Source organism: Trachemys scripta, chromosome 2 (genome assembly GCF_013100865.1).
Source record: "Trachemys scripta elegans isolate TJP31775 chromosome 2, CAS_Tse_1.0, whole genome shotgun sequence".
NCBI classification, from domain to species: Eukaryota; Metazoa; Chordata; order Testudines; family Emydidae; genus Trachemys; species Trachemys scripta.
The window spans coordinates 189790637-189814361 of NC_048299.1; the positions used below are offsets into that span (position 1 = coordinate 189790637).

General features: G+C 38.8%; 1 protein-coding gene across 2 annotated transcripts in view; it reads right to left on the reverse strand.

The window, feature by feature from the left end:
- The window catches only part of CCDC102B (coiled-coil domain containing 102B), a 352649-nt gene that overhangs the window by 290198 nt on the left and 38726 nt on the right, over positions 1–23725 (reverse strand). Inside the window, exons 1-4 of one of the 2 annotated variants that reach the window (XM_034762547.1) lie at positions 17426–17486; positions 13804–14421; positions 8795–9006; positions 1806–1914 (exon numbers count right to left, since the gene is read on the reverse strand). In XM_034762547.1, the coding sequence (XP_034618438.1) occupies positions 1806–1914; positions 8795–9006; positions 13804–14394 (912 nt within the window). In that variant the 5' untranslated portion in view covers positions 14395–14421; positions 17426–17486. Of the gene's footprint in view, positions 1–1805; positions 1915–8794; positions 9007–13803; positions 14422–17425; positions 17487–23725 lie in introns of those variants that run through there. The other variant, XM_034762546.1, reaches the window with a different exon arrangement.

The following is a 23725-nucleotide window of genomic DNA, read 5'->3' on the forward strand; positions in this document are numbered from 1 at the left end:
ATTCAGCTTTGTAACATAGTCTGAAAATAGAGTACATATATAGATAAAATGATGGTGTCAGTTCAAAAATACCTTTTATTAAGTAACATTTAAATGAGTATTTTTTGAGCTAAGTAGTATGACTCTCAACCTGCCAATACTATCTAGTGTGATGTGGATTTTTTTTAATTAAACAGGAATTTTCAAGGACAGTTAGCATATTGTTTCCTGAACTGATAGAAATCCAGCAATTTGTCTTTGAAAAGTTGATATCTAAATTTTATTTGAAACAGAGAAATTTGGCAGCTCCCGCTGAAATGTAGCTGCAGTTCAATGTCTAAGAAGCTGCATTTTACCAATGCCCAATTCTATAACTATGATATCATATCTATTTGGGGAAAACAGATCATAGATTTATTGTTACATTTTTTTCTATTATGATGATTTCTCAAGAGAGATAAGCTTTGTTATCAAGAAGCTTGTAAGAGTAGTTGAATATTTTTTCTTAACACTGACATATAACAAATAACATTTCGCCCACTCACAAGATTTGTGCATTTTAAAATATGGAGGATTTTCACTTACAAAATAGATAGTATGGTGGTAATTTCATTCAAATTAATCAGTTTTACTAAAACCAGTGTTTTCCCCTGTAACATTAAAAGCTAAATAAATCACAGCCCTACAAAACTCCCAAGATGTTCAGAATACCCAAAAAGTTATCTTCTGTTCACAGTTAAATACAAATATTTTCTGTGTATGTGTTTGTTCAATATCATGTATTGCATCAAAATCAACATCTCATGTTAAAATTAGTTTTTTCTTTTCAACATGTATCCAAATAAGAACTCAAAGATGATTTTCAGTTGGAGACTGCATGATAGTTGTCTCTTATCCATATATCAATTTTTATTGTTCCCTTCTCCCCAGCAGTGATCAAAACCTCAGGGCAAAATAATTTACCAAAACATCTGCTTCATATTTTAATCACAGAGGTATGATGGACCAATTGAATAGTTTGCATTTAATCAGGATGGATTTTCCTACATAACAACTAAGGAGAGCAAAAGAAACCAAAATCTAAAAGGAAGCCTAAGATAACAGACCAAGAGAAGATCTGGGACTACAAAGTAAAGTGTGTAAAATTTAGAGGATTCAATTCAAACATTGCTATAGTGCATTCCCTGCTGAGTTTATATATGTATGCTAATTTAAAAAAAATGTAATCTAAGTAATAGCAATTGACAATCTAAATGTTTGAGAATCACTGTAAGTGAATTAAAAAAAACCTAACAATTCTTGGTTTCTTGTGCACAATAGAGGCAAAGAAAGTGTAAACGCTTTAACCATATGTTCCAAACCTGGGTGCTTAAAGTTACATTCCAATGTTTTGACACCTAAATAGAAGTGACCTGGTTTTCAGAATACCCACGGATTTCAATGAATTTTATGAGAGTTATCAGGACTCAGCAACTTTTTAAAAAAAGCAGTTTCCATTTAGGTCATAAAACATGGATGGTTTGAAACAATTAGTCCAAATGAAACTACTATATAATATGCTTGTATGATGTAATTTGGCTCAGTAGTTTGGTCAGTCTCTGCACATGGGCTCTGAATGAGGGTGAGAATGGTGACTCACATTTTCTGTCAAATGCAGAAAATATTGTTTCCTCTAGGGCAGGCATCTGCTACAGTACAGAATTACTTGTTTATCAGTTTCACAGACTCATTTTTCTGTTTTGTTTTTAGTTAGTCAGGGGGACAAAAGCCTGTTTTGCTCTCTGTTCCCCAGTAGTAGTATTTTGTTTGTTTTTTTGCCAACGTACCTGTTTCAGGCTCTCCAGCTTGGACTGTCGCATTTCTTCATACTTCCATTTCCACTGAGAGAGATCAGAGTCCAGCTTCTCTACTTCTTTTTCCAGGAAAAAATGCATTCTATAAAAATGTTTTAACAATCATCATTAAAACAAATCTTTAAGATAACAAAGCTGATTCTGAATAGCTTTTGTATTGTTTCTAAACTGTCTTGCTTTGCTGGATTTAAACAGAGTGTTTTGTTTTGTTTTTGTTTTTTAAATTACATGTTTCTATTACTTGTATGATGTTCAAAGGATTAGCCAAAGAGATTCACCAAAGTGAGGAGAAGGAACCAAAACAATCTAACAATGTGAAATATGCATGAAATGCAATGCTAAACCAAAGGAGACTTGGAAATTGACTTCGACCAGAATCAGTTGACCCAATATACCATGTGATGGCAAAGACCATTAGAGAAAAGGTAACGAATAGGTGCAATATCTGAACAATAGAATAGAGTATAAAGCAAGGGAAAAGGCCAATTTTATCTTTCATTAGATTATCTTAATCGTACATTCCCAAGTTTTCACTTTTTCCTGCTCTAGGCTGCTTTCCCACTCCATACAGGGATCTACTTTATTTGAGCTTTGTTTTACCTTTTACAGCATTCATCTTCCCTGGGCATTTATTGTACATTGTTTATAACTAATTATACTTTTTCTTGGAATAGTTCTATCTCAGTTCCCTCTTTATTCTGTGTTTCCTAGCGCTAGGTCCTCAACTGGTGTAAATCAGCCTAGCTCCACTGAAGTCAGTACAGTTCATTTTCAACACCTGGAAAAAAGTCCTCAATGCTAAAAAAAAAAAAAAAAAAAGGTTGATATACCACCATTTCTAGATGGCATGAGCACTCCTTTTCTAGTCTTCTGTCAAAATGAAAATCCTTGAACTTTTACTTCCAGGAAGGGCATGTCCCATTTCCACTAGGGCTGGTAGGCAAGCAGCATTAAAATGTCACTGTCTGTTCCCTCAGTACTCCACCAATAGAAAGCTCTAAATGGAGGTATGAATCAGTACATTCCCAGCTACTCTGGCCATGCTTCTCTCCCAGCCAGAAGTTCTCTTCTTTCAGACTTTGCCAGCCTCCTACAGCTCTCACGGACTGCAGAAAGCTGTGATCGGTTCGTACTGTCCCCAATGTCAGGGTCTAGGCTGACAGAGGTATGATAATGGGCTTTTGCAAGCAGGATGGTTTGTGGTATTTCAATCAGATGAGTGCAGAATACTTTTTCTCTGGTTCTCTTACTCAGTGTACTCTGGAAGCCATAAAATAATTAGATTTGAATAGAGCTCTCAGGATTGCAATTTGAACACTAGGCTTTTTTATTAGAGTTGTTTCTTTCTGACCTTTACATTGGGTAGTTTGTGATGAAATTTTCAAAGACCCTATTCACTTTGTCTAAGTACAGTCAGAGGGGAATTGTAAGGGGACATATACATAACATATGCACAGTTCCATAAGAATGGAAACCATAAATGTTCTAATTTAGACATTAATAACCCAAATGAAATGCTTTCAAATTTTGTTTGTATTCTCTAGCCATTTCAAATATTATTTGCTCCTGAAGGAAGCTGCTAGAAATATTTCGGAAATGGGGATGTATTGATCTCAGAAGTACTACTACATCTTCATTAAGATGACATCTTTTAATATTTATTTGCTTCCAATAAGATACTTGGTTATGAAGCTCTACTTACTCCTACAACCAAGACAATATCTACAAAAATATTAAGACTACACAATGCATGAAGAACAATCTGATTCCTTAGAGAGAGGTACTGTAGTATTTAAATAATGAACTCTCATTGCTACCTTTACCCTTTATTCAAAACAATTAAAGAATTATTTTCTACCATTATCCAGAGATCTAAAGAAATATGATTTAGAACAGCAGAGAGCACCACACAGGATTTGTCTACACTGCAATTATACACCCACGGCTGGCCTGAGCCAGCTGACTTGGTCTCACAGGACTCAGGCTAAAGGGTGTTTAATTGCTGTGTAGACATTTAGGCTCTGGCTGCAGCCTGGGCTCTGGGACCTTTGAGGTGGGTCATTACTCATTGTTAGAAAATGGCAATTAGACAAAGGGTATTACACATAAAGTCACTTGGTTCATAATCGCAACAGTATTATGAAATCAGGTCAGCATCATAAAGCCTAGATGTATTCCATTAGATTATAAACTACATCTTAGTCTGGTAGCAGGAGACTTTTAAAACAGGAGGATGAAGATGTCCAAACATTTAAGATAAAGTGTTGATGTTATTTTAGCCTTATTAGTTTTTGAAAGTGTTTATTATACACCTCTACCGCGATATAACACTGTCCTCGGGAGCCAAAATATCTTACCGCGTTATAGGTGAAACTGCGTAATATCGAACTTGTTTTGATCCGCCAGAGTGCGCAGCCCCGCACCCCGGAGGGCTGCTTTACTGTGTTATTTCCAAATTTGTGTTATATTGGGTCACGTTATATCATAGTAGAGGTGTAATAGGAGGTGCTTTGTAAAGCACAAGGGACAAAGAAGGACTAGAAAACCAGACAAGTGGAATAGTTTAAAAGAAAAGAAACCTCAAAGACATCTGCTAGGAATAACAATTCTATGCCATAGGAATGCCTTTGATAATCTACCAAGCATTTGACAAATGGCAACATTCATGTGATAAGATTGTTTTGACTAGAGCCATATTTTATAAACATTTTGTTATAAACCCATGCTGAAAGATAGATTTGTAATGAGCTTAGTTGACCAAAGTACTAAACCTAAACAGATCTTATAAACTCTAAGTGCTTTTCTTCCTGCTATATGGTGATCAAGTGCCAGATGGCACAGACACCCATTACTATAGACTGGCAGTGGTGTTAAATAAAGTTGGGGGTAAGAAAACTTTTTTGCCACAATGCCTTCAAAAACTTGACAACAGTTAGTGCACTGCTGCGCTGATACGACTGACTATCATGCTTACCAATACTGTCTCATTGTTTCCTTGTACTTCCTTATCTATCTATATCCATCTGTTGTCTCTTCTCTTATCCTGAGATAGTAGGCTCTTTGCGTAAGGAGCATCTTTTTATTCTGTGTCTGTGCCTAGCCCAATGGGGTCCTGGTCCATGACTAAGGCTTCTAAATGCTATGGTAATACAACCAATAAATAATATTGTCTCACCCCTTTTCTCAATAATGAGGTCGAGTTTTCTGCCAGGAAGCAGTAGTTTGGATATCATTTAGAAAACACAATTTGATTTTTTAATTTTTTTTAATTCAGAGAATAGTTGATGTCTGAAGAAAGTAATATTACTCTCATAGGCCATCATGACCAGCAATAAAAAATTACAGTTGAACAGGATGATAAAATTGAAGCCATCATTAGCATAGTCAAGGCTAAAATAATGATACCAGGCTGATTAGTAACCATGAAAAACATCAGACAGTGAAGCACAGGACAGCTAAAGAGATGAATTCACACCTTTACAATGTATAATGGGAAGTGTGATCCTGACCATACAGGAGAAGTGAAAGTGAATTAACAAAACAGAAAGGACATTTAACACTGGACAGCAAAAGGATGAAACTGTAAATTAAAGAAGGAACTTCTAATGAGTGTAAAATGCTCTATTTGGGTAGTTGTATCAAATGTACATATTGAACGGCTATGTAGATAATATCATTGGAAAGTGGAGTTTTCCTGTATACTGTGCTTACGAATGGCATGATGAGGATATGAAGTACTAATGTATTATTTGTGTTACAGTAGGACCTGTACTCAGAGGCTCCCATTGAGCCTGTTGTTCCATTGGCCTAGAAACTGTACAAAAACACATAAGAGGCAGTCCTTGCCCTGAAGAGTTTGCAATCTAAATAAATAAGGCGGATAAAGAGTGTGGGGGGGAAATACAGGCATAGAAAAGTTTACCCCAGGTTAAACTGCAGATCAAATAGCAGAGCCAAGAATAGAAACTGGGTCTCCTGATTCCCAGTTTATTTTTCTATCTCTGCTAGAGGAGTACTAAGTGCCTCATGCTAGGTTCTGAATACCTTTAACTCCCAATGGAATCAATGGGAGTTGAGGTACCTATCACATACAAGAGGCATTCAGCACACCATAGTGTTGGATCTAAGAAACTGCTAGAGATCGCAGGGCAGGCTCTGTTGCACTATTAAGGTTGTTAACTGCATGCCCAGTTGGGGACACAATGAAACTTGCAAGAACTTTAACATTTTCAACAGGTTGCACTTACTTTAAAACTATTAGAGTCTTAAAACTATTAGCACACAATGGTTTTGTTAGGCATTTGAAAGACATACTATTTTCTTGTGACTCCTAACATCAGCCACCCACTTACAGAGCTGTGGTGAGTTTAAGAGAGCAGACAGATTTATACAGAAAATACAGTCACTATAACCATTAGAAACATTCTGTTATTATGGGGAGGGGGCAATAGCTGTGTGATAGTCTTGCACTGATTGCATGCCAAAACTGATCCATAAACAAACACATCCACAGACTCACAATATCCACAAGATAGTTGCCAAAAAAAAAAAAAAGTAATAATGGAAAACATTGCTCCATCATAGCCGAGTGTTGCTAATTCTTTGTACTGAAATTGTTTAATCTACTTCTGCTGTTGTTGAGGAGGGGAAATTTTCTTCTTTTTCCTTTTTCAGTTAACTTAAGTTCTTATTGGAACAACAGTTCTGGTGACTGAAGTCTTCTGACTTCATGGGTACAGCACAAACTGCAAGTTTTCTTGCAAGACCCAATCAATGTTCCTCAATCCTTTTTCTAGACTGACGTCCCATAGGGATGATCAGCTAATCCCTTATTCCCAGTAATGGCTCTAATGCAGACACCTGTCTCTTACCAGCTAGAATGAGATCACCAAGTCTCTTCCTTCAGAGCACCAAACAGATACCAGACATTCACTACTTATCTTAACCAAACATAAAAATGGTCATACTGGGTCGGACCAATGGTTCATCTAGCCCAGTATCCAGTTTTCTGACAGTAACCAATGCTAGGTGCTTCAGAGGGAATGAGCAGAACAGGGAATCATCAAGTGATCCATCCCCTGTCGCCCATTCCCAGCTTCTGGCAAACGGAGGCTAGGGACACTTCAGAGCATGGTTTTGCATCCCTGCCCAGCCTGGCTAATAGCCATTGGGGGACCTATCCTCCAGGAACTTATATATCTCTTTTTTGAATCCTGTTATAGTCTTGGACTTCAAAACATTATCTGGCAAAGAGTTCCATAGGTTGACTGTGCGTTGCGTGAATAAATACATCCTTTTGTTTGTTTTAAACCTGCTGCCTATTAATTTCATTTGTTGACCCCTAGGTTCTTGTGTTATGAGAAGGAGTAAATAACACTTCCTTATTTACTTTCTCCACACCAGTCATGATTTTATAGACCTCTATCATATCCCTCCTTAATCGTCTCTTTTCCAAGGTGAAAAGTCCCTGCCTTATTAATCTCTCCTCATAGGGAAGCTATTCCAAACCCCTATTCATTTGTTGCCCTTTTCTGAACTTTTTCAATTCCAATGCATCTTTTTTGAGATGGAGCAACCACATCTGCACACAGTATTCAAAATGTGGGTATACCATGGATTTACATAGAGGCAATATGATATTTTCTGTCTTATTATCTATCCTTACCTAATGATTTCCAAAATTCTGTTAGCTTTTTTGACTGTTGCTGCACATTGATTGGATGTTTTCAGAGGAACTATCCACAATGACTCCAAGATCTCTTTCTTGAGTGGTAATAGCTAATTTAGAATCGAACATTTTGTATGTGTAGTTGGGCTTATGTTTTACAATGTGCATTACTTCGCATTTATCAACATTGAATTTTGTCTGCATTTTATTGCCTATTCCGAGTAATGCCGTGAAAGGAAGGATCTGTATTCTTTTTCTAGTCTTAAATTATCCAGTTCCTAGATTGAGCTTATTTTGAGGTGTATAGATAATACTATTAATACTTCGTATCTGTGTAGCACCTTTCAACCCAAAGCCCCTCACTATTGAGCACACAGGGAGTCATTCTGCATTAGCCAGGGCCGGCTCTAACTTTTTTGCCGCCCCAAGCAGCAAACAAAAGTGACGCCCCGCCGTAACACCTCCCCCAAGCAAACCCCCCCCACCGAGTGCTGCGCCGCCGAAACCCCCCCGCCAAGCGCCACCGAATAGCCCCCGCCCTGCCGCGCTGCCAAACACCCCCCACCGAGCTGCTGAACCCCCGCTGAGCGCCGCCGAACACCCCCACCGAGCTGCTGAACCCCCGCTGAGCACCAGCGAACACCTCCTCCTCCCCCTGCAGAGCACTGCGCTGCTGAAGCCCCCTGCGCGGAGCACCGCGGAAACCCCCGCGGAGCGCCACGCCGCTGAACACCCCCCGCGCGGAGTGCTGCCAAACCCCTCCCTATGGAGCGCCGCGCCGCCGAACACCCCCGCCGAGCTGCTGAACCCCCGCCAAGCACCGCGCCGCACTGCCCCCCTGCCACTCCAAGATTGGCCACCCCTTACCAGGTGCCACCCCAAGCACGAGCTTGGTTGGCTGGTGCCTGGAGCCAGCCCTGGCACTAGCTGAAGCTTCCAAGTGTAATGCTATGGAGAATACATTCTGGTAACAACATACCAAAGACCAGGTACAGTAATACTGATATCAAATAGCAAGCAAGCATCCTTGGCCAATTCCAACTTCACATTTTTACAGATAGCCATATAGAGTCTCAAGTATATGACACCATACTTACGAAATATTGACGAAATCTTCACACAACGCAGAAATATGTTGTCAACATGAAACAAACATCCTTATACTAAGTTTGTTCCTCCTAAAATATTTAAATATATGCCTCTTACCAGAAATTAATGGTCATGTGACCATTTTAGAACACTGGTTTTATTTATTTAAGTAACTTGCTCTAGGGAGAATCAATTTTGCACTTACTCTCTTTCCTTCTGTAAGATTTTCTGTGACTCATCCAATTGCAAATGCAAAGCAGAAACATGTATTAATTCATTCTCTGGAGGATGGACTACGTTGTCGAGCCTTTGTGTAGGCTTTTCCAGACCAATGCCAGGGGCAAAGGAGTCAGTAAGCCTCAGATTGAATCTTGTACCCTGGTTCTTTCTTAATGTGTTTTCAGTTGTCTCCACATCCTGAGAAAAAAACATAAGAACAAAACATCCTAAGCCAGAAAATACAAACATATGTTAGGAACAGTCATCTCATAATGAAGTCTACAAGGACTGTCATGCTGTTCAAACATGTACAGCCGCAACGAAGGAAGAATCACACATCTTGCACATAGAATGTGGTCAATAATGCCCCTGACCACCATGATGATCAGCTAGTGTGGCTGATGGCACTCAGCGTGGTGAGAAGCCAAGGATCTGTTTCTCTCAGGCATTGAAATATTCTTCTCAACTAGCATTTTCAAAAGGTCCCACATCTGACCCTGAAGAGTCTAATCCAATTCCCATTGATGTCCACTGGGTTTTTTTCTGAGGGGACAGAAATGGTGTAGGGGAAGGGAAAAGAGTTTATGCCTAAATAGATTTCTGTTTTGCGAAGGCAAATGATTTTGCATGAAGAATTGTGGGAACCAAATTTAATCCATAATTAAGTAAATTGAAGTTCTCCCAAGAGAAATCCAGCTAACTTCAGAAATACAATAAATTGTGTTTCTTCCAATTAGTTATAAACGAATTCACTTTCTCTCAATAAATCTCTGTACTGTTCCTGACAACTCTGTTCATCTGACATTATCAAAACTTTTTAACATGATGCATGAAAATTATATTATAAAAGTTACTGTAAATTAGGTAAATGGATATTCCCAGGCAATTTTTAACACACTGAAACTATAAAGCAGCTGGCACATTATCCTTCATCAGTGAAGGAGATATACTGTTAAAATATATTTGTGTCATTCCCTCCTTTAGGCCTTGTAGATTACACATTTTAGTCACTCTGACAAACAGTTAATAACATACATCTGTGTAGACTTTGCGACTAAGGGTGAAGTTCTGGCCCTGTTGAAGTCAGTGGAAAATCTCTAGGACCAGAGTTTCACCACTGGACTATAAACAGAAAATACTGTTTTGGTTTTCATTGATTTGAATTCTGTATTACAGAGCCACCCGGAGGATTCAGGGGGTCTGGGGCAAAGCAATTTCAGGGGCCCCTTCCAAAAAAAAGTTGCAATACTATAGAATACTATATTTTCGTGGGGGCCCCTGCGGGGCTTGGGGCAAATTGCCCCACTTGCCCCCTCCCCCCGGGGCGGCCCTGGGAAAAATAAACTTTTAAAAACCTTCCGCATCTCAGCACAAACCCAGTTTTGAGAAACCTTATAAAGGTGACTTGAAAAGAAGTTATCACTGGTTCTCAGCATCAGCTAGTGCTAAAAGGCACTAAAGCTCATTAAAAGGGTTGGACAAATATTTTCCATCAAAACTTTTTTTGGATCGAAAACTAGGGGTTTTTAAAAAGCAGAAAAAAATCACAGACAAAGTCTGCTTTCCTTCAAAATTTGTTGTGAATTTTTTTAATTGAAAAGTTGAAATTAGTCTGCAAAAACCTGAACATGGTTTGGGGTTTCAGAAGTGTGTGGCCAAATATTTGCTGCTTGCTGTGTTTGATTGTTTAAAGAAACAATAAAAAAATTCTGCTTAAAAATAATCCAAAACTTTTGAACCACCTCAGCGTGTGACCAAACGCCTGAGCCCATCCAGTCAGAGATTTTTCCAGGTTTCTGATACTCTGCTGGCTTCCTTGACTCATATCTGTCTCCATAACTTTGGGTTCATTTAGGTTAGAACATAAGAATGGTCAGACCAAAGGTCCATCCAGCCCAGTATCCTGTTTACCGACAGTGGCCAATGCAAAGTGCCCCAGCGGGAGTGAACCTAACAGGTAATGATCAAGTGATGTCTCCTGCCATCCATCTCCACCCTCTGACAGAGGCTAGGGACACCATTCCTTACCTATCCTGGCTAATAGCCATTAATGGACTTAACCTCCATGAATTTATCTGTTTCCTAGAGATTGGCTCCATGGGGTCCCTCACAAACTGGAGACGGTTACTGTGGGTTTGTCTTTAGTATAGTTTATGTACATACTCCACAAACTGAGCATTTGAACTTGTTCCAGAATCTGGTATGAGCCTATGTTGTGAAAACTGAAATGCTCAAAATAGCACATGCATGTGAATTAAATTAAATTAAATTGCTAAAATTAAATTAACCCGGGACCCCTCAGGGGGTCACGAGGTTATTATTGGGGGTTGTGAGCTGTCAGCCTCCAACTCAAATCCTGCTTTGCCTCCAGCATTTATAATAGTGTTAAATATATAAAAAAGTGTGTAGGATGTTGCCCACGAATCCCCCCTGCTCCCTGTCCCCTGACTGCCCCGACCCCTATCCACCCCCCCGCTGAGTCCTGACAGATCCCCGGAACGCCCATGATCCAATCCCCCGTGGCTCCAGTGGGACCTGAGTTCCCACCACTCAGCTGCAGCTCGCAGCCCCGCCCCCTTACCATGCAGCTCTGAGCAGGAGGAGCTCAGATCCCGCTGGAGCCATGCGGCTTTAGCTCTGTCCAGGGCCACTCCAGGACGTGGCGCGCTGAGGCGCTGGGGGATGAGGGAGGCAGAGGGGAGCCTCCGACATTCTCGTGGGGGCCCCTGCATGGCAGCCCTGCTGTATTTCAGTGTTTTTGAGTTTTAAATAGGATTGCTAAACAACAAATACTGAGTGCTGTGAATCCCAGTACTGTTACCAATAAAGAAATGGTGTCTGCAGAAACACTAAGAACAGCTACAAATGTTTTGGTGACAAGTGAAAAGCCACCGCTAACAAGTTCAGCTTTCCAAGAATCGTTTACCTTTACAGATGCACAGAAGAAGCATGGTAAAATAACTGGTGAAGTGGGTATAACTGCAGACCATTACAATAATAGGCCTTCTGGCAAGATAGCTTCATCCATTAATGCAATTAACCAGATGATACAAGAACTTGACACACTCACTTCAAATGAAACACCAATCCATAGGGTTGAGAAGGAAACCAAAATTACAGAGGCTGGGATGCTGAATGTGAATAGTAATCCTGAGAAAAAACTTCCTATTGGTGGAAGTACTGAATTTTCTTTACTTCAAACAATCCCTCAGGCTGCTGGTCGAGCTTCTTATGTTTTTGAAAATCTCTCGAGTCACTGGGAGAAAGTTCGGGATGTCAACTTTGAGCTCTTACAAGATATTAACTTTCTTGACCGTGAGCACCAGATTTTTCTCATGGTGCTATGTGCTGTTGTGTTTTGGGAGCTGTTAGCTGCACATCTCGATGGTTGATGACAGTCTTTATGAATAACAAAAAAAAAAAAGACTGTAGTTGTCTTCTATAACAAAGATAGATGCACGGATCATAGTGTGTATGTGTAATAGTAAAGTCAAGAGAATTACTATACTTTTTATGGATGTCAATGGAGATTAAATGCATAGATTCAAAGACCAATGTGTATACCTTGAATAATCACCTTGTCTAATTAAATTAGTTCATTTTAAAATCAATATTGCAAATATAGTTTTAAGAGGATCCTTTGTGTAAAAATAATTAGGAACATAGTGTTTTGTATTTAATTCAGCACATTTCTTCTTAGAGTAAATGAAAAATATCTTAGTTACATGATGTGACCACTCGTCAAGATCAGCCTGATAAAAAGTTGGATGATGATGATGATAATAATAATAATAATACCTGGACAAATCATAAAACAGCACAACATTTTCATTAAGCCTCGTGAACTAGCAGGAAACTCTGCCCAACACATTAGAATCCAATCACTGGCTAGTCCTTCTGAATAAGGTACAAATATAATTTTCCAATTGTTGCAAAAATCTTAAGAGTTCATAATAAACTTGAGGCCAAAATTCTCTACTGGAATAACTCCACTGAAATAAAAGGAATTACATCAGCAGAGAATTTGGCTCCATATCTAAGCCCTTTCTTTGAGTGTGCATACAGAAGAAATGCACAATGAAATGTATAATAGGTCAGTATCTTTTTACAGGTTGATTCTCAAGTGCCAGTACAATGTCTATTCAGGGTCACAGTACATACTGTAGCTCACCTCACAGCAGTGTCAGTGGAAATTCTAACAAAAGATGCACATGCTGAAGGCCCTGACTCATAGTCTATTCACGTCATTGTAAACTTTGAGTTGAGCGGGCTTTGAATCATGCCTATAGTCAATACAGGTTATAGGTGATGCTGTTTACGATGGGTATATAACATATATCCAGTGCTGGAATGAATACTGACAAAGGAAGAGGGTACAGTTCCATTTGCTAAAACTAGTTCCTTTCTTTTAAAAAAGGCAACTGTAGAGCTGGAAAAGTTGCACCAAACTATTCCACTCATTAAGAGTCCATAGCCACCTTCTGATTCTATATTACCAAGAAACAACATAACTACAGTCCTGGCTCTTTAAAAATACTCCTATTCTGCAGGAAGGGGATGTCCCCCCCTCCCTCAAGGAACTCAAAGTTATTCACTAGAATTAACTGTGAAGGGCAGGAAGAATTTTGGAAGACCAGGACTATGTAAATAGCTTCCACTCATTTTCACTTCTACCTGTGTCCATATACCAGTAAAGACTTTAATGACTGGACACAAGAAAACCTACATTGCTTTTTGAAGGGAGAAAGATATACAAGTCACAGGGGAGCCCAAATTATCAGCTCATTAACTGCCCCCATGGCAACTGTTTATATACGAGTGATAATGCAAATTGGTCTTCTAGTTTATATATAAACAAAGCATTATGTACTGAAATTTTAGGAGTGGAGACAGGCATACATGTACAGTGTTACCATGAAGCGTAGAAAAGTGGACCTTATGTAGACTTGATAAAAATGCAGATTTCAGAACATACAAACGTATAGTTCCCTTTACCTTATGCATTTCTTGTACCACAAGGATTTTGTTCTTGATCACATCTTTAACAGGTTTTTGTTCCAGACACACTAACTGGTACTCCTTTTCTGTCATACAGGGCATATCTGAGAAATTGAGTTTCTTTTTCCAAGTAATTTCAGTTTCCCACTCTTCCTTTTCAATTAGTAAGTCTTGGTTTAGCTTTTTCAGTGCACTCAGTTCCTTCATTGTGGTCTCCAGTTTGATTCTCAATTGTCTCCCTTCCTCCCGGGCTTTATTCCTTTCTATTCTAACTTTGCTCCATTTCTCCCGCCAGTTGGCAGTGCAGTCTGACCACCAGCGCATGGTCTTCTCCATTTGGGCAGCTCTAGCCTTAACTTCTTCCAGCTCCCGAAGTCGGAGCTCTTCAGAAATCTCCCAGTCATTGTTGTTACTAATATGCATACAAGGATGGTGAGAGGAGTATGGATGGAGCCTTTGAGATGGTAAACTTGAGTTACAGAGGTTACCTGTTGCTTTGCTACCTTCATCTAGTTCATAAGACTGTCTTTGTTGGGTCTTGAAAATCTGAGTCTTGTCAGATAATTTATGGACAGAGTCTAGATTCATGTTTCGATTCTTAATCTAATTTCACACCTAAAACAGATAAGGAGAAGTGAATATTAGTTATAAATATAACAAACACATATGTCCAATAAATTAGAAAATCTTTAGAACCATGAGCACATCAGAAGCCAGGCTGTAGATTCCACTTTACTTTTCTGCCCAAACTGTGACGCACTTATTAAGCTTTTCGCTCAAGCAAAATCTCAGAATTTGTCTGCGTAAGAAAAGAATAAAACAAAACTAAAGACCTCAAGACTTCATCCTATATCTCTTAAGAAAATTGACATTTGCTTAAGGAGTGACATATAGCAGTCCCAACTCCAAGAGCAGCACAGGGATGGTCTGTCCCCATTACTTCTTTGTTACAGTCATCTACAGAACACAGTATACTTCCCACATCAAACTAACTCAGCTCTGCTAGCCAGTGCTTGGGAGAGAGGAGTAAAGCCTTGATTCCACCCATTCCCCACTTCTCTATAACCAATTTTACCCACCTGCTTGGGGAGAGGGATGACTAGAATCTACTTTCAGCCCCACACACAGAGTGGTGAATTGAGCAGGCTGCATAGGGCAGTCACTTATGCCCCCTTACTCACCTGCTCAGTATCTTAAGGAAAAGTGCCAGTCCTGCCAGTACGCCTCTACCCCGATATAACGTGGCCTGATATAACATGAATTCGGATATAATGCGGTAAAGCAGCGCTCCGGGGGGCGGGGGGGCTGCGCACTCCGGCAGATCAAAGCAAGTTTGATATAATGCGGTTTCACCTATAACACAGTAAGATTTTTTGGCTCCCGAGGACAGCATTATATCGGGGTAGAGGTGTATAAGCAAAAGAATGGATGCTGTAGTTAAGCATTGACGCGTCTACAATCTAACATCTAGCTTGTTTCAGTGATTTGTATATTATGGTGACTAGTTTTAAAGTTAATACATTAATTTTAAACACAACCTAAATGAAAGTCCAGTAACAAATTATTTACCAACATTTCATCTTGAAAAAATTAAAGCAAATAAGTTATTTTAGCGTAATGCTTTGTTCTCATTTTTATGCATATGAACCAGGAGTTTCTGCCATTTTTTCATCACCAGTCAGAAGCTCCCAGCCAGTTTTAATTGGTATTTGACTTTGCAGAACATTCATAATATTATTTCCAATTTATTAAATGTTTCTGGATCATTGTTACAACATAACTATATCTACACTGCAAGCTAGGCGTGTGATTCATCACCAGTTCATCAGAAAACTACTTCAATATGGTATTTGTTCATTTGTTTTTTAATGGCTTTAACTCAGCTTAGCTCCATTTCTATTGGTTGGCTGCCCCATGATCAAATCATTTTATCATGAAATACTTTTAAATCCTGTTAAACACACTTCAAGAAATACAGTTTCAAGTATTGTTACAAGTGAAAATGGGGACAAATGGTGGAAGGGTAGGTCACAGATCACTAGGCTTTCTAGCAGTCTCTACAGTTCTGTTGAACCTGCATCACCTGCAGCTTCCATAGATTTCAGTTGCAAGTCTTGATTTGTGAGTTCTCAGCACGTCTGAAAATCAGGGCCTTTTAAAATTAAAATTATATTTTTAATTAATCACATGGGCACCTAGAGTTTTGGATGTATATTTTTGTATTGTTAAGTCAAATTAAATATGACAATCAAATAGATTTTCTTATGCATTAATATTAAGTTTATTTGACAAGGTTTAGATGCTTAGTTTTGAAATGGAGGGGTATATGGCATATGCAACTGTGGTGCCTTCAATTACTGGGGATTGCCCTTTAAATTATAAGAAATCTATCTGTCTTCAAAAACAGTAGCTGATCGAGAGACACACACTGCTCTCTCTCTCATAGAGACTTTATTTTCATTCTTGCGTTTTGTTTTGACAAATTTAAACTAAAAGTCATTTTATTATACCAAAAGCATGTGGTTGGTTTTTCTGTATAGAAAAATCATAAGACAGAATTAGGAGTTAAAGTTACACCATTCAGCATCAGAAGCAGCAGAAAGGGTAAAATTACAAGCCAGATAATAAGTACCAATAGGAAAAGTTCCCGAAGGCATTTAATATCTGGACTTCAGTGTAATTCTACTCTTTCGGGGAAAAAATCCTGAAAAATGCATTTGGTCTATCACCAACCCTCCTTTCCATTCTCAATGTTGTGCATACCTATACAATGCTGACTAAGAGAATAGGAATATTTTGCAGAAGGATTTATATTTCCACCTAAATTTGGACATTTGCTGATGTTCACATAGTTAAGGGTAAGTAAGTTAAGGGTACGTTTGCTTATTGAAGCAGAAATATGGTTTCCAAGAGGATAAATGAGATCAGGACAACTGCCAAGGGAAATGGGATCACATCTATTACCCCATTATAATCTACAAATAAAATGAATTTAATTGCTTGGTTCTTCCACCATGCTCAATATTTCTTACACCCGAGTTCAGCTGATCCCACTGGCAATCTGGAGCTCAGACACCCCCTCCCCCATTCAAGATAGAACTGAACCTATCAGTTACACAATGTAGGGCAGGCACAACGTGAGAATCAAGGTAACAATTAGAATGTAGTTTTTTTCACACATTTCTAAGTCCTAAAAAACTGAGGTAAGGAGGAATAAGTATCTTCGGAGTCCATTGTACTAAATGCAAAGGTTATGTATCGTAGGCCAGGATTATATGTAACCTCTCCAGAAGGGAGAGGTGATATGAACTTTAGGAAGTGTTATGAACTTCAAAGGACTATATTGAAAAATGTGCCAGACAAGAATGGATTTTTGGAACAAACAGTGTTAAGTGGTTTGTCTGGGAATCTCTAGAGCAGTGGTTCTCAATCTGTGGCTTGTGGGCCACTTGCGACCCAATCAGTATAATGCTGCGACCCATGTGACATCCTCAGGGCCATACAGGTAGTATTGGATGCAGCCCACAAAGGTAAATAGGTTGAGAACTATTGCTTTAGAGGGAGGTAGATACCTATTTCCCACCTTTGGTTATACCAAAATCCAGCTTTTTATACTTACACCCAAAGGAGTTGTCTGCAGATCACCTATTATCAGAGGTCAAAATCAAAGGCCCAAGCTCTATAAAAGGAAAGAATGAAGAATTCATGGTTGTTCTGGTTCTCAATCTGAGACAGTTATGATCTTGTAGGTTTTGAAGGGCTAATACCTCTCAAAGCCCAAAGTTGGAGCTGGGTACCTCTGGTAAGCTTTTTAGTATGTATGTAGGTACTCTTTTTTTTTTTTTTTTTTTTTAAGGTTTTTTCTGTGATGCTTTCACCTTAAGAATAAATGTGTGCTTGCTTAGAAAGGGTTGTGTCGTAACTTACAACTGTGGGCACTTACACTGTTTATAGCCTTCAGAGAGAAAGCAAAACACAGAGGCTGGCCTTTGAGGCAGGTCTGGCTTGCTGGGGAGATCACTGTGTCGGTAGTGAACTGCACAGCCTGCAAAACTCAGGACAGGAAGGAGAGGGCTAAGGAGCCAAGAGTCTAGAGTGGGTGCCCTTGAGGGATTATGGAGGAGTTGCCCTGAACTGTGACAATAGGATCAAACCCTAGTGAAACGGGCTACAATGGTGACCCCCTTGAGTGATATCACAGTCTTATCTCATAGGGCAGAAAAAATTTTGAGGAAAAATATCATATTGATGAAGTTGTACCATATTTGTACCAGTTGAAAGCCTCTGCTATAATGGATGTGTGGATAGAACATGTGCAGTCAAATCTTGGCCAGATAGACAGTGTGGGCCAATAGATAGAACACTGGACTGGGACTCAGGAGACAAAATATATTCCCTGCTTTCCAGCTGGTCTACATTTGCAAGTAACTACACCTCTTTGCCTCAGTTTCCCCATCTGAAAAAATTGGGATGATACCAACCTTTTTTGTAATGCACTTTGAGATCTACTGATGAAAAGTGCTACATAGAAAAAAAACAAAACCATGTATTACTACTACTACATATTCCAAACAGACAAATAATATAAAGACAGGGCTAGCCCTAAAGATTCTGTGGCACTAGATATTTGCTGCTTTTCCTTTCCATCACAATTACAGAAGCTCCACTAACATAGTCAGTCAAAATCACTGAAGATTTTACATCTCCTATTTTGCTGCACAAGCCACTTATTTGCATGTATGGCAGTGCTATGTTGTAGGGAAGCCAGATAAAGATAATATTGCACAGCACTTTTATCATCTTATGTCTATAGAACACACTGTATAATTGATAGCTAATTAAGTATCATAACACCCTTCTGAGGCAGCATTACTTGCATTTTACTATTGGGTTACTTGGGAGAGTGTTAGGGCTGGATTACCCAATAGGCAGACTAAGCATGTGCTTAGGGCACCAGCAAAGCAGGGACACCAAAAAAAAAAAAAGATTTTTTTTTTTTTAAAAATTGATATTTGATATTTCAAAAAAATTGAAGTAGTCATCATGGGAAAAATCAGAACTTTGTTAGACTTCCTTACACTTCACTACACACTCTTCCCCTGTTTTTCTGTTCTCTTTTTATTACTTATCCCCACTTAAACTAGGGGCATGTCCTACTAACATTGATTTCCTCGCATTATTTCGATCTGAGACTGTAACTGATCATCCTACTCCTGGTGGTAAAACAGACATTCTTCTAGAAGGTGTGGATGTGTCAGAGACTGAACCTGCTCATACTGTAAATAACAGGAGAAAAGATTCTGGTATGTGGGTTGATTTCAGTACCGATGATGTAGCTTACTGGATAGATTGTGAACCAAATGACCACACTGGGCCATTTGACAAATCAAATCGGACTTTTACCAATGGCAAATAAACAAGATATTGTCCACAAAAAACATTTTTCGGCATGAAAGCGAATGGTGAGAAATACACTCGAGAATGGCTACTGTATTCACCATCAACAGGGTCTGTGTACTGTTTTGTTTGCAAACTTTTTGCATGTAAACCTTCAACATACCGTTTTTCTGCCAATGGATTTAGTGACTGGCGGAATACTGTTTTAATTGAACACATGAAAATAGCACTACTCACAGAGATTCAATGTTGACATATTTAAATCGAAGACAGGGCTTTGGATTGACACAAAAATTGGAAGAACAAATTAAAGGGGAGCGTGAATACTGGCAACATGTCTTGCAGCATGTAATAGCTGTTATTCAAACATAGCTGAATGTGGTCTGCCTTTCCGGGGACCAAATGACACATTTGGATCATTGCAGAATGGAAATTTCTTGGGATTGTTGGAGCTTGTGGCTCAGTTTGACCCATTTTTAGCAGGCCATATCTCAAAATATGGGAATGCTGGCAAAGGTAACCCATCATACTTATCCAAGACAATATGTGATGAACTCATTGCTCTATTGAGTGACAAAGTTCGTTCAGCTACTGTGGATGAAATAAATACTGCTGGGTACTTCAGTATATCTGTTGACTCTACACCTGATCTTTCACATATTGATCAATTGAGTATTGTACTAAGATATGTCTCTCCCACAATTGGAAAATCAGTTGAATGATTTAGAACATTCCTCAATTTGAAAAGCCACACTGGTGAAGAAATGGCAAATCAAGTACTGCATTATCTGTGCCAAGTTTGCAAAATAGATTTCTCGAAGTGCAGAGGTCAGTCTTATGACAACGCTGCCAACGTGTCATGGCATTATCAAGGGATGCAGAAGAAGCTTTTAGAACAGAACAAATATGCCATATTCATACCATGTGCTGCACACACACTCAATCTTGTTGGCCGCAGTGCTATTGATTGTTGTCCGGTGGCAGTAAGGTTTTTCTCAACAGTCCAGTTACTTTATACATTTTTCTCTGCCTCAACACACGGATGGACAGTTCTTAAACATATTTGGGCAATGATCATGTGTTGAAATCTCTTTCTAATACTCGCTGGGAGGCACATGCAGTGGCAGCAAGTGCAATTCCTGAGTCCTACTCAAAGATTGTGGATGCATTAGAAAGTATAGCTGAAGACCAATCACAAAAGGAAGAAATTATATGAGAGGCAGAAAACACTGCAAACAAGATGCAAGGACTAGAGTTTATATTCATGTTGACCATGTGGAATGAAATTTTATAACACTTTTACCACACAAGTCAAGCTCTCCAAGAAAAATAATTGGATTTGAAAACGTGCAGACATCTGACAATCATCAGCAGACCACTTACATACTTTGAGGAATGATTTCGAAAGATTTGAAGACATATCAAAAGATAGCTTGCCTGACACTAACTACAAAGAAGACCAGTCCCTCAAGTGAATCAGGAAAAAACAAGCAAATGATAGCAGTGCAACAGAAACAGCATTGAATCCTAGAGACAAATTTCACGTATCTACTTACTAGGCTATAATTGAAACACTTGAAGCTCATATGAAGAGGAGAGGTGAAATATACAAAGAAGTATCAAGTATATTTTCTTTTCTAAATGATATGGACTTATCTGACGAACAATATTCACAAGGTTCCCAAAAGCTAGTTGAATCATACCCTGTTGACTTGAACATGAATCTCTATGGAGAAGTATGGCAGTTCCACTGTTATATGCGCACAAAGTTTAATGAAACAGGAAAAATGAAATTCAGTCACATTGATCTTCATGACACAATATTGAAAGATGGAATACAATGTGTATTTCCAAATGTAGAGATCGTACTACGTATTTTTCTAACATTGATGATTACAATCTGCTCTGCAGAACGCTCTTTTTCTCAGCTGAAAAGAATAAAAAACCCTCAGAGAACAACGTGTCAAGACAGACTTGATTCACTTTCCCTATTGTGTATGGAAGCGGACATGCTTTGTCAAGTCATCTTCGATGAACTTATCCAGAATTTCGCAATCAGAAAATGTAGAAAGAAGCTCTTTTAATTTTAGCATACATGTAAGTTTTGTGTCATTTCAAAAAATAAAATTTTATTTTACGGTATAGTATTGTTTTTATTTTGAATTACATATGGGGGGGCACCATAATCTTTTCAGTGCTTAGGGCCTCTAATGGTCTTATTCTGGCCCTGGAGAGTGTTTAAGGTGCAGATTTTTGAAAATGATCTGTAACTTTGAGTATCCAACTTAAAATAACTCAGCCTGGTTTACCAGAAATGCTGAGCACTTGCAGTTTCCATAGATTTGAATTGGATTTGGCCACTCAAAACTACAGGCCATTTTTGAAAAATGTTGCTGTAAGTATGTCTTTCCCAAGGTCAAAACCAGGCAATGGCAAAGCTGAGATTAGAGTCATCAACCTACTAGACAGCATTGCCCATCCATGGTATCAACAACATCTCTGGCTTGGAAAAGACACACACACACACACACACACAAACATAAGAAGCCAGAACAGAAAATTGTATTGTTAGAATACCCACATGGATCCTAAAACACTGTGGACGCAATCTGCAGTTCTTCTATTGATTCCTGGGGCTCACTAGCGATCTGCCGAGCACCTGGTGTCAGAACTCCTCAGGGCCACAGGGATCAGTGACTAGCCAGAACACAATGTATTCCAGCCACAGCTCTATGCCAGTGGAAGGGGTAATGGTGGAAATCTTACCCTGGGGATATTCTGTGGTGAGTATTGCCAATGTGGTAAAAAAGTGCCATAATGCAGGGATGCATCCAGCCCTGATTAGGGATAGAACCTGTAACAAAATATTCTGTGTGGTTTACAGTAATTAAGTGGAATTCTCTGTGACACCTTAACTAACATTTAATCTGATTTCAACAGTTACTTTGCTGGATTTGTAGATCATAAAATCTTTGACCAATCATTTTCCCTGAATGATTTAATTACCCTTGACTCACTCACTAGGTAGACTTCTGAGTTTGAGCAATTATCTGATTTACAATGAATGTCACTTTCAGTTGCTGGAAAACATTTACTAAATGACCAGGAAAGGTTCCAAGTCCATTCTGATGAGCAACTAGTAAATGTGGTTGCAGTCAATTGTATTATCTCTGTTGTCGGGCCAGTTGTCTGGCAAATATGCATACCTGCTAATTTTCAAAAGGAAGGGAGTTCCATAGATAGAATTCCTGAACCAAGAATGCCCTGAACTTGACCCAGTTCAGACATAACCAAAGGAGAGCCAGGTTTTCTAACTTCAACTACTGGGAAAATAGCAAGTTGTGGGTGTATGTAGAGAAGATTGTGAAGAACCTGAAGCCTAAATTATTAATTTTCAAAATTACAATAAATGGAATGAGTAAAAGATATTCAAGGCTCCCACATCATGGGAAAATGACTTAATACAATAAACTTACAATAATTCTTCCAAAGAAGTTTCAGAGTTATGCATTTGTAAACTTTCAAGACATGTAAGTAACTTTTAGTCTGCTAGAAATTTGTAGTCACTTTGTAATTGGGTATTGGTATGAGAAGCATATAGTTTGAACTGTTTCTTCTGTTATAAATAATTTCTTTAGTTAGGGACTGGTTGGTATTTATTTAATCTATTATGACAAGCTATCAGATGGTACTCAGAGGCAAATAAAACTACTCAAAGACAATGCTTAGACCACACTGTAGCACAAAAAGATCAACCTAAGTGGTTAGATGAGTAGCTTGATAAAACCACCATGACGCATCCTGGAATTCCCTCCCATTATGGAAGATGTATGGGCTGGGCTCCCCAGCTACGTATCAAATTCCCATGAAGCACTGCAGCAGAATCTCTAAATCAATTTTATTTTCTGCCAAAGTGTTTCAGTTTTGGGGCCTTCCTTTTTTTTTTTTTTTGATTAAAAGTTAAAATTCTAGGCAGACAAGAAACACTGTTCATGGGAAATTTTATTAACTTGAAAAGTGATTTTTTTTTTCAAAAACGAGTTTTGGCAGAAAAATTGTGACCAGCCCTGCTGAGTGATCTCAATTTCTGATCAGTAATTCCTGAAAATATTAATCTGCCACTAAAATGGTGGGATAAAGACTGTTTTCTTAGGGTTTCCCCTCCTCCCCAAATATAGGAGATCTTTTAGTCTATGGAAAGTATGTTGGGTGAAGTTAGATCTCTTGTTCCTATTGTTTTGAGAGCAATATGTTAGAGGACGAGAAAGATGTAAATGAGTTACTATGCGTGAAAAATAGGACAGATGGCACCCAGGTTCTGTTTATTAGGCAGAGACTACAATAAGGATGACAGTAAAAAAACTTTTGTAACCGTGAATTGTTAATATTAGTACTCAAACTCCTCTTATACAGAACACATAGGACTCTTAAAGATAATGAGTTATAAGTCTCTACATACCCAGGAACCACTATATTAGGTTTTGCTTGAGAGCATAATAGCTTTCAAATGTACATGTCAAGA